Here is a 12,552-nt window from a genome sequence, read left to right as displayed (position 1 = left end):
AAACAGATAATTATAAAATATGTATACCACTAAATCATTGCATCATGATGAAATTTTATTTTGTGTGCATTATTTGTGACAATATAATAATAATAATAAAAGAAATATAATAATGAGAGGAAATTGGAATCCTAAATAGAGAATTAGGGTTTGAGTTAGAGAAAGGAAATATTATGCAAAATAGAATAAATGGAGAAATAAGTAAAATTTATCCATACTATGTTCAGAGGAATTGAGCATATAAATGCGAAGACAAATTTGCCGTGAACTTTGAATTTCAATTGGATTTGGGAATTGAAAACCAAATTCAAATTTGTAAAGGGAAATTCCAATAGAATAAAAGAAAAGGGGTAATTAACTTAGCTGGGCCTTTGGCTTGCAATTCAGCCCACCCTGTGAACTCCTCTACGCAGCCCAACTCTCTAAACCGTGCGCCAGTCACCGACGTGTGGGCCCCAACTGCAGTCGTCTGCCTCAATCGTCCACCACGAGCTTCGCTGCGTGCTTCGCCGTGTGGGCCCAGACGTCAGTCTCCAACCGTGTCCGCTTTTCCGATGACCGGTGGTCCGGTGCGACAGTCCTTGACCATAAATCCATCGCACTGAACAGCGGGGCCCCCGGTCAGCTCCTTCTCCTTCGCTGGTTACCCGTAATAGACGCCGTGCGCATCGCGCGCTCTGCTGACCAGATTTCCCCTCTTCTCGGGCCGTTGCGGTGCCCTCGCAGGTTTAAGTATCGGGTGCCGCTATCCCATCTGCAGCTATTCTCATCTAGCCATGCTGCGTTGTGCACAGTCGCGCAAACCGGGGTGATGAGTGGTCGCCATTGACGTGTTCGTGGAGATGAGAAGGAATCACGGGCGCCAATGGATTTGGGGGCGTGTGCTTCATCTCGGTATCCTGGACGCAGACCGGTGCGTGCGCAAGACCGTACCGTGCGCGTACTGGTGGCCGTGGGGGAACAGGGAGGATCGGGATGGGTGATTTTACACCAATGGCGTGCTGCCGCTGAGTTGCCACACCTCGTGGAGTGGAGGACTCGTCGATGTGGCCGGGTCATCGCTAGGGCCTCGGTAAGCTTTGTTCTTCCTCTCTTTGGTATTACTGAAGCTAGCAAGTTGCCATTACCAGTCAGTAGAGGCAGGGTAGGGCGTGAGCGTGAGTTCTTGACACCACGGGTGGATTCCTTGCGGTGGTCTGCGCCGTTGTAGATGCATCTGGCGAGGAAGATAGGGGTTGAAGAAGGCGCCGTAGTCGGTGCGTGTGGCCGGGGGAAGAAGAAATAAAGGAAACCGTTAATTGGTAGATGAACGGCCCAGATCAGTAGACGTTTTCTCTCTGCTAGAAATGATCCTGGCCGCTAAGTATTGATCGGGCGGATGCGTGTGGGGTGCATGTGTTTAAAAGATGGACCGTTGAGATTAGATCTAAGCGTAGATGGTGGATCGGACTTCATAAAATATAGGCTGTAGATCCTTGATCCGATGGTTCCTATCACTTACTGGTTTGTCCCGGGCCCGATCTAATCTGGACCCCAGATTTCTGATCGGGTGGCTCAGATCGCCTCATACCCCTTCGGCCATCCGTTTTGCATAAGAACCCCTGGAATATCTGTGAATCAACCCGCTGTCCACTCGTTTGGGCGCTGAGTCTAGAAAGTTTTGCGTAGTGGCCCTTGTCTTATCTGATAATTGAGGCCCAGTCCAGAGCCTATTTAAACTGTATAAATGAATTAGAAATTGAATATTTAATATGAAAATAAATGCTAGAGACTTGCTAAATTCATAGAAAATGCATACTTAGTCCAAATTTATTCATTCCAATTCCTATAATTTTGTAATAATGTTGTTTATCACATAGTGTCTCTGTTTTGTCATGAAAGTCACATTAAAATTTATTTCTTAATTAATCTGATGCCAAGCACATAAAACCCTAGGAAATTCATAACTTCTCCATTTTAACTCCGATTTGATCCGTTCGAGTTGCGCTAGTCTCGTAGCAACGCATAGATCATTATTATGCAGTTTGTTCTTATGTTTGGTGTGATGTTAATTTTATCTATACCATGTTTGTTTGTATTGCTACGACTAGCGCGAAGGCACGTGTCATCTGAAAAGCAAGTTGGTAACTGGAATCTCAAGTGCCAGGCAAGTTGTGCCCTTGACCACTTTTTACCCAATAATGTTCTTTAATGTCACTTATCCATGCATAGGTTAATTTTGATGGGACCCGATAGGTCACCCTAGATTGTTTATCTCATTACCTTGTTTACCCCTGAATCACTTGGGTAGTTTGCTATTGCTTTATGTGGTTTTGGGATAATCATTTATTACCTCTATGTTCCAATTTTTTTTGTTATTCTATTTATGTTCATGTCAAGGTCATTAATGTTAATTGGAACATAGAGCTTAACTTGAGAAACACGTGCCACCACAAGGGTTTATGGACGCCCTTGGCTGATTAATTAGGAAAGCTAGTGGAAGACTACCTTACCCGAAAGGGGCAAGGGCAGTAGGGGAGTTGCATGCAAGGAGGTTCTCGGGTTGATTTAGCTGCGATGGCGGTCGGACGGGGGATTCTTGCAAGTGCTCTTCCCATAAACTGTAGCGGGTTTTCGGAAGCTAGTGGAACTTTGTAAAGGCCTCGTAGTGGATCCCTAGCCATTCACCTCGGTAGTGTCTAAGGGCCTAGCTAACCCTGGCGACATGGGATACACGACTTGTGGGTAAAGGGTACAACCTCTGCAGAGTGTAAAACTGGTATACTAGCCGAGCTCACGGTCATGAGCGGCTCAGGACTCTCTGATGATTAAATTATGGAACTTAAATTCAATTTTGTCATTTGCATATGCATGGGTTTATTATTAATTTGTTCTATTACTTTATTTAAGGTTTGGTATTTACTTACACTTAGTAACTGCTAATAAAAGTTTGACCAACATTAAAAGCAATGCTCAGCTTTAACCATTCTCTTTGATAAGCCTTACACTCCATGAGCTCCCCCCTTTGGTGAGTTCATGTCACATTATTCCCCACGACTTGTTGAGCGATGAACGTATGTGAGCTCACTCTTGCTGTCTCACACCCCCCCACAGGAGAAGAACAGGTGGTTCAAGAGGAGCCACAAGGCGAGGAGTTTGATCTGATCTAGGTGGCGTTTCTCAGTTGACATTGGCGCCAACGATCCTTAGTTCGTTTTATATTTATTATTTTATTTTGTAATAAGTCTTCCGCTATGTAATAAATACTCTGATGTTTTATGACATTTATCTCTATACACTCTGTTATTATATATGTTGTCTTCTTGGCGCATGTATGAGATGCACCTGGATTTGTTTCTTAAAGCCGGATGTAACACTTTAGTATTTCCTTCTTTGGCCAGGGTTGGTGTTTCGGTTGCACTAGCCAGGATGCCGGCCTTGGTGACTATTTTTTCTATTTTCTTCTGAGCGACATCCGAAGATGTCGGGGTACCGAGCCCTGCATTCATTCCGGTTTCCGCCATTGGAAAGAGCATGAAGGTCAAACTTCTGAAACTCATGAGAAAGCAATGGAACAAAGGAGCTTCGGTGGCAGGGAAACTGGTGGTAGACGGTTGGCAACAATAGTGATTGTGATGTCCGAATCACGCGAGTCGGCTCTGAAGTATAGATAAAAAGCACAAGAATCAACCAGTGCTCACTCACTGCCAGTGGGCCTTCGAAGCCAATAGCGCCACTCATGTTGCTAGGTGTATTTAGGAATATTCATTTTCGATAACATGATTAAGGAAGGTGTTTTTTAGACCTTCGACGTAAGCCTCCTCTTTCACTACACGATCCGAGCCCGTTATAGAAAATGAACTAATCCAGCGATTGGCTATTGTTGGGGGAGTGCCTCTGGTCGAAGGTCCTCCTTTGACAAATTCATGAAGAATTAGAGTATATCTCACAAAGCAATAAAGCAATATCTCAGAAATATAAGTAATAAACATTGTGCACATATACATATAGTTAAAAAGTCACAACACAATACCTTACAAAACAAAACTATCCGACTAACAATACATTGATGACCATAAAAAACCAATAAACCAATACCACACATCAAATTATTAAGCGTAGAACTAGCCATATAACTTGACCCATCATAATTATATAAGTAATAGTTTATAGTATATATTTTGATACAATGTAGGAAGTCACAATCAATATAAGACAATGTAATATAGTAATAAAATCATTATCATGTATATAAATAAAGCACTAGCAAGTCTTAGTAGCATATGACTATAGAATCAAAATATGTATGATGACATGACACTTGTATTCTAATCATACTCCTACTGCTTGACATATCCAACATAATTGATGTCCTGCTGGTCCTTTTCAAGTTAAATTGTGAATATATGTAAGAAGAGTAATAAACTATGAATAAGAGCCATAAAAGTTTCTAACAGATCTAAACTATATACCATTAGATAGATCTTGATTTTAGTGAAATAATAAAATTAGTTTCATATTTTCTAAGTTAAGATAAATTTATTATAAATTTATAAAGATCAATTTAGATTTATTTTTTTAAAAAATATCGAATTTGTTACATTTTACCAAATAATTACAGTATTTTTTAAAACGGTCGGAAAAAGCCAGACCGCTTTGTTTCCGTTTCCAATTGTTATCTATCAATTTTGTTTCTGTATTTTCGATAACTGTTCTGGTTTCCGTTTCACTCTAAATTTCGGTAAAATTTTGAAAATGATCCAGGTAACCAAAAAATATTGTTTCTATTTTTATCCCTATCAGTGATGACGGCATCGAAGAAGTCCGTAGCAATTGTGTCCAGCAGGTTACTCATATAATCACTCAAAACACCGTTTTACACTGTAAACTAAAAAAACTAAACTGTTCGCATATTAGAGTTTGAATAATAGATAGGATGAATAAACTACTGAAAATAGTCTCTGTGGCGAATGAGTCCGTGAAGAGGGTGAAGGAGAAGACAAGACGGTGACTCGGTAAAGCTGGGCACGGTGGACAAGGACATCGCCAGCGCCATGGCGACCACGCCGAAGGAGAAGACGGCGTTAGGCTACTACCGGCCGTCGTGCGCTTTGAGATGCTCAAGCACAGGATGCTGCAGGGCCTGCAGCACGACTGACGCATGCACTGTCCCTGTCCGTCAAGTTCACACGACCAAGCCACTGTACCTAGTGACATTAACATCTGATTATCTGAAGAAGGCAGCCGATTATTCTTGGCTATCTTAATTCTGGGCGAATTTGAGATGAATTTCGTGTAATTTCTGTGCCAATTGATCTGGTCCATAACTTCCTACGCAATTCATTGGGAATTCTTGTGGATCCATTGTATGGTCATATATTCATACTATGGGACAACATACCGAAAGCAACAGTGAAAGCACAGAATAACAACAAGTATAATAACAGCACAAAACGATTATTACCGTGATAATACTAGGAATCTAACTGGAGACGAGTAGACATTTTCATGTCAAAGGTACATAGTGTTTTGTACTAAGCAAAGAAAATTACAAAGAAATAAAATTCTAGCTCCTTTTGAAAGCAATGTAGCAACGATAATATTTCTCATGTAGCAATCTAACTGAACTAAGATCTCTCAGAAGTCTGAAAGCAACATTCATTTTTACATGAAATGGCCAATTAATGAAGCCTTCAAGGCTTGAACCAACTACAAGAGCAGAAAATTGAAGCACACAATTCACAGCCGTGGGGTTCAACTACCAGGACATAATAAATTAAGCTTTGCAGTTCAAATGTGAGATTGAGAGCAGCAAAACAAGATTCAAATACACATGTAGATAAATTTCTATTCCCTTTCTTAAAGAGGGAAATTTCCCAACTAGGAAGAAAAGAATCAAAAGGGCACTATTGAAGCCTTCAAGCAACAACCACAGCAGATAGCTAATGCAAACCATCCATAACCATTGGATTCAACAGCCACAACTTCCGAAATTCATTCACATGCAGCAGACGTCACAAGAAAAAGAACACAATTTTCAAAAGAGACTCATAAATCATAAATCAGAACCACTCATGGATCTTGATTGCTTCTCTGGTCTCTCTACTAGTACTATATGAAGCGTGACATCAAGTTCTTTCTGAACTTGCTATCAAACTAAAAGCTGAGAAATATAGAAAATGGAATTATAGACATAAGCAAATGATAATAATAAACTAGCATGGCTATGTATTGTAACTGTTCTCTTCTATTAATGCAATGGTATCCGGCTCTTCTGCATGTTCAAGAAAAAGAAGAGAAGATTATTGTAAAGTAGCTATAGTTAAGTAATTCCCCTCTTCTCCAAATAAAACTATACTGTCCCTAAGAAAGAAAAATCTAGCTCCTTTTGAAATAGTCGTAACATCAATATTATTGCTTTTATATGCATTACTCTACCAATTTAGTCCTTTCCTCCATTTTTCTCAAAATAGCAAAATAAAGAAACCTTCAACCAACTACAGCACATAATTAAAACACGCCATCCATAACAGGCAATTCAACTACAGCAAATTAACCAATTATGATTAGAAATTGAATACGAGATTTTAAACAGTATACAGTGTTCACATACACATCTACAGAGATTTGTATTTCATTTCTCCTCATTATTTTCTAACTAGAAAAAACATTGAATAACTTTAAAAGTTTAAATGTTGTTGCAATTCTCACCTTTTAAGGAAAAAAGGATATTCACTTTTTAAAATCTGATTACTTCTAAAGTGAAATCACAGAAAGCAAAGATATTGTTACTCTAATAAAGTATAAAGTTACTCTGTTACTGATTTAAAGTTCTCTCAACTATGTGAGAACAAATATTGTCTCATCAAAATGGAAAACTAATGAAGTCTTGAACCAACAACCATAATAAGCACTTCAAGCAACCATCCATAACCATGGGATTCAACTATCACCACTTTAGAAACTGATTCACATGTGGGCAAACATCTCAATGGAAAGAAGGCAATTTCCATAGAGAAATATAAGTTTACATATTTGAAAGATCTTAATTAAATCTCTGACTCTCCTAAAACTGTCTGAAACAGTTGGTGAAACATAAAATCGAGTCCTGAACTTACTATCCCATCCTGGATTTGCATGAGTGGAATTCTAGAAGGCACCTCGCAGGCGCAGCCTGGCGGTGGCTGCCCCCGCCTTCTGGAGCATGAGCAGGTCGTTGCAGTCGAACCCGCAGCCACAGGTTGGGCACTCGAGGAAGTTGTCAATCCCGAAGTCCGCGGAGGCGATGCCGACGGAGAACTCGAGATTATCGCCATGGCGGGTGACCTCGACGATGTTGAGCCAAAAGAAGAGGACCTTGACGGAGACACCCTGGAGGTCGGTGAGGTGGTCGGGGGAGATCTTGCCGGTGATCTTGGTCTGGTAGCGTAGCGAGTAGGAGCCCTCGATGGAGAACTCGCAGATGGAGGATCCCGCGCCGGACGCGGAGGCATCGAGCGTGGCCGTGAAGGCGCCCGTGGCGTTGTCGACCGTGTAGGCGACCACGCCCTTGGGAAGGATCCCCGGGGGGAAGTCGTAGTCGGCGAGGGCTTCGTACGCCGTCGGCTTAGCGGAGGCGATGCCGCTCGCCGCAGCCGCGGCGACGACGACGAGGAGGAGGAAGCGGTGGGCGAGCATAGCTGATTGGGGAGGAGAGCGGTGGAGTGTGGCTTCGGTTTTGTTTGGTGAACAAGCGGAAGCAATGAGACGGATGGATTTCTTTTGTGCTCTGCTTCTGCAGTGCATCTGCAAATCTGCCATCTGCACTGCTGCAGTGTGCTGGTTTAAGCCCCGGGTCATACACAGTTTGGTCAACTGATGCCAAACAATTTTCTGCTAAAAAAATATGTCCTCAAATTTTAAAACTCGACACTTTTTAAATTTCCAAATTTAAACATGACACTTTTTAATTGCAAAATTAAACTGGGCTTCCAAAAATCTCAGCTATAAGCATGGGCAAAGATTTTTTTATCAAATAAAAAACATGCGCAACATTGGGAATTTTTTAGGTCTGTTTAATTGGCCCCGGGTAATCTGGTCTAGCAAGAGGTTTCGTCGTCTATTTCTAGAAAATATATAATTCTCAATTTAGATTAAAGAGGTGTCTATTTGGAATTATAATAATTTTTACTAGATTATATAATCTAGTCAGTTTATAATACTAAACAAACACCCGACTAAATCTACAGAAATATTATTAACATCTCGCTCTAATAGATATAGTATAAACTATATTTCACATTAATCTTATTATATTTATCTCATATTACAGTATTTTTTGTTATGACCTTTAGTTATTTCTGACAATCGTCACTCTAGATTTGGACATAGTCAACCTCTTTAAATTTATTTTTTCATGTTGTATTTGAAAATTGAAATTAAAGGACGTCGTTTCGTGGCCCTATTAATACATATTTTGGATATTGAAGAACATCCGCATCGTCTCCCTATTAGGTGTGTTTGTTTGGACATACAAGAAGGAATAAAAAGGGACGGCCATATTTTTTATAGTATTTGGATGAAAGTTACGTGGGGGCGAGGTGAACACCGGAACATTTTTTGGTGGCGGTGTGATCAAAAAATCAAGGGGACGGTGTCGCCCCCACCTCATCCTACTTTAACATCAAATCAAACACACATTTAATTCCCCGTCGACGAAGGAAGGCGCCACGTTCTCCCACCTCTCCCATTCTTCTACTGATGACCATCATCACTACAAGGTGTTGTTAAAATTATTTGTACCTAGCAATTTCTAGAAGACCTTAGAGTCTGATACATCAATACATGGAGAGGTGTGTGACAACATTTAGTTCCCATTTGAGGTGACAGAAATATAACAAATAGTTGAGCTCTCTATAGTCTCGCATGTGTTAGGTGACAGGTATAGAAGAAAGAACATATGCACTCACTCGCCTCATAGGATGGGGCGGAAAGGGAACAACGCATGTCATCTGTTGAAATTTTGTTTTGCCACTTAATTTGATATCCTTATCTGTTGCGGATTATCGACATCCTTATCTGCTGTAGACTTTTGGATCAATGGAAACTACTCCGTTTTAGATAGCCATAACACGAATATAGTTTCTTTCTATAAATATGTAGGGATGCTGCCATCGAAAACAAAACAAACCAACACATCTAGCTTTTGCCTCCTTCTCATGTCGCGTTGTCGCGTAAGTCGCTTGTCACACCCGGTTTTAAGGGCAAAACCGAATGCATAGCATATACGTGTCAGGATCTATTTTCACACATATGTTGACATCACAAGTGTAATATATCAAAGGAACAATGCATAAAAGCGTAAATAAACATTATAATAACATATTACACTTCGAATCGATATAATGTCTTAACCTTTATTACTCATCAAAGTACAGCAGAACATGAGCATCCTTCCATAGGAAGATGACTAGGGGAATCACTAGATTTGCACCATCGAGTTCACCATTATAATCTTCATTTTCATAATTGGCTGATCAAAATTAATCAAGGGTGAGCACACTTACGGTTGGAGCTCAGCAAGTGGGTTGAAAATGCAAGGTTTACAAGGTGAGACTGAGGTTTAATGCGGTTCGCATTTTAGTTGGTCAAGATTTTATTTACAACACCTGATTACTAAGTATAAGTGAATACCAAACCCAATTAAGCATAAATAGTAACCATCATTGTAATAATAGTCATCAACATGAATAATAATCAGCACAAGCTAAAACCACTTGAGAAAAATAACATCAACATGAAGTTCAACCACTTGAGTAAAAAAGAATACGATTTATTTTTATCTTCAAGTTCAATTATCATGTGAGAGTCCAGGCTGATCATAACCGCGAGCACGGCTGATATATCAGTTTTACACTCCGCAAAGGTGGTACAACTTTACCACAAGCCATGTATCCCCTCTAGCCTATGTTTGCAAGTCCCATATTCGCTTCCTAGGTGAATGGCTAGGGACCCACTATGAGGCTTTCACAAAATACACATAGTACGAAGCAACCCGCTAAGTTTTACAAGTCAGAGTGGAGGCCCTCTGGGAGAGGTAACTTAGCCAAGACTACCACCCCATGTTAACGTGAGCTGCCACCATCAACTACTCCCCCTCTTAGCTATATTTCATGTAAGGTTGCTAGGAACTAAGCGTATAAATCTAATTACCAAAGCTAGAGCCATGATAGAATTCATGGTTGGTGGTCACTCCATGTTCCAATTATCACATATGATCTTGTTTAATTAATGAGACATCCACAATAGCAATGATAACAATAACATGATCTTTTGGAACTATAACATCATTAAAGAGTGATAACATAAAGTTAAAGTTGTAGCAATTGTATAACTACTTGATTGAATCATAATCCCAAATTAAACAAATGATAAGATTGCAAAGGCTAGATGTATCTGAATAGGTAACTTTAACACCCCGTCCAATTCCTAGACCGGCGGTACTTAATCCTGGTAGCTCTCTAGGATCATATATTGTCCGCACAGACCAACACAGGTCTTTTGTGCACACTTTGTCCTCACTCATGCGCACCCGAGAAAAACTTCCCAAACTCCAAGCCAAGCACACTTAACTTGGAGGTTCTTTTGAGATAGGCTTCTCAAAAAGAAGATGCACCTTGTTGGTATGGATACTCTATTAATTCTATTAAGCCTTGGGCCAGGATATCACCATCCCAGGGGCCAGGATATCACAGTAACCCATCAAATTATACATATTATAAATGTAAACATAGTTATCATGTGTTGTTTAGGATCAAATAGAATATGCAAAGGGAGAAGTACACATGCCTTGCTTATAGAAAACTTGATATTCTTCCACGTAACAGATCTTGATCTTCTACCATAGAATCAACTTTTAAATAACACAAAAGCAAACAAGAAGATACATACACCATTCAATAACATACACCAATCACCATAAACAAGCTAAAAAGAAAACATAATAAAAAAGAATATTTGCTTTTCATAAACATCACTAGCGAAGGGTATAACAAAAGGCACTCTTTTTGAAAAGGTTTGATCTATACTTTGTAAAACAGGATATAAGCTTGGAAATATTTTTAAGTATAAATATATAAACAATTGGATAAACCATTTTAACCTTTTTAGAAAAGCTACATGTAGTATGTCTAAGATTAAGGGTTCATAAGATGATAAAACATATTGTAACATTATTAAACCTTTTTCACCTTTAGTAAAGATATATGTTATATATCTAGGGTTGGATTAATGAGTTACAAAACACATTATTAATTTTTGAAGAATTATGAAACATATTATAAAACATTTATTTGTAAAGATCTTAAGATGTAAGCCTAAACAGATTTTAGGTGAAAAGATCATATTATTAAACACCTATTTATAAAAAACTAGGATATAGGCCTTAAGTGGATTTTCACGCAAAAGAAGGAAACAATTAATTATTTTACTTTGATTAGGAAAACACATGGTCTATGATTAAGTAAACTATACTCATATAAACTAACATTTTAATTATAAAAAGAACATGAACACTAATTTCTTTTTATTTTATCCTTTAGGAAAAAACTAAGTGATATATATAACATGGACTAAATGTGATGGAATGATTAATCAAGCCTATATAACTAGTTATGCACAAAATAAGATATAAGCTTAATTAATAAATTATGAGAAAGACTAATTAATTATCTTTAGTTTCAAATTAGGGACAAATGGTCTAGTTCATTACTAAAGAAATTATGTTTTAACAATATATAAACTATCATTTTCTTTATCATTATGAAAATTTGAGCACTCAATTAAGCCATTCTAACAATATTAGTGTCGGGGACCATAATTAGGGGTACCCTCAAGGCTCCTAAATCTCAGTTGGTAACCCCCATCAGCACAAAGCTGCAAAGGCCTGATGGGTGCGACTAAGTCAAGGATCGATCCATTCGAGGGACGCGATCGCGCCTCGCCCGAGCCCAGCCTCGGGCAAGGGCAGCCGACCCCGGAGGATCTACGTCTCGCCCGAGGCCCCCTCCAGCAACGGACACACCTTCGGCTCGCCCAAGGCCCCGTCTTCACCAAGAAGCAACCTTGGCCAAATCGCCACGCCAACCGACCAAATCGCAGGGGCATTTAATGCAAAGGTGGCCTGACACCTTTATCCTGACGCACACCCTCCAGTCGACAGAGCCGAAGTGACCGCAGTCACTTCGCCGCTCCACTGACCGGTCTGACAAAAGGACAACACCGCCTGCGCCGCTCTGACTGCTGTGCCACTCGACAGAGTGAGGCTGACAGCGGCCAAGCCTGGCCCTAGGCGCCATGGGAAACTCCGCTTTGCCCGACCCCAGGGCTCGGACTCGGGCTCAGCCCCGGAAGACGACGAACTCAGCTTCGCCCGACCCCAGGGTTCGGACTCGGGCTCAGCCCCGGAAGACGACGAACTCCGCTTCGCCCGACCCCAGGGCTCGGACTCGGGCTCAGCCCCGGAAGACGACGAACTCCGCTCCGCCCGACCCCAGGGCTCGGACTCGGGCTCAGCCCCGGAAGACGACGAACTCC

The 12,552-nt window shown here is 40.5% G+C and overlaps 1 protein-coding gene across 1 annotated transcript; it reads right to left on the bottom strand.

Annotated features, from left to right (window-relative positions):
• Nucleotides 1-6,967: 6,967 nt before the first annotated feature.
• On the bottom strand, nt 6,968-7,717 carry LOC100277114 (uncharacterized). The gene has a single exon (NM_001150774.2). The coding sequence runs from the start codon at nt 7,654-7,656 to the stop codon at nt 7,129-7,131; it is 528 nt and encodes a 175-aa protein (NP_001144246.2). The 5' UTR covers nt 7,657-7,717; the 3' UTR covers nt 6,968-7,128.
• Nucleotides 7,718-12,552: the final 4,835 nt, after the last annotated feature.

The sequence above is a fragment of the Zea mays genome, chromosome 8 (assembly GCF_902167145.1).
Source record: "Zea mays cultivar B73 chromosome 8, Zm-B73-REFERENCE-NAM-5.0, whole genome shotgun sequence".
Taxonomy (NCBI): Eukaryota; Viridiplantae; Streptophyta; class Magnoliopsida; order Poales; family Poaceae; genus Zea; species Zea mays.
The sequence above is the reverse complement of the archived record's forward strand: the minus strand, read 5'-3'. Positions and strand labels throughout refer to the sequence as shown.

Excerpts from the sequence above, each read along its gene's own strand:
- LOC100277114 (NM_001150774.2), bottom strand. The coding sequence starts at position 7,656 with ATGCTCGCCCACCGCTTCCTCCTCCTCGTCGTCGTCGCCGCGGCTGCG.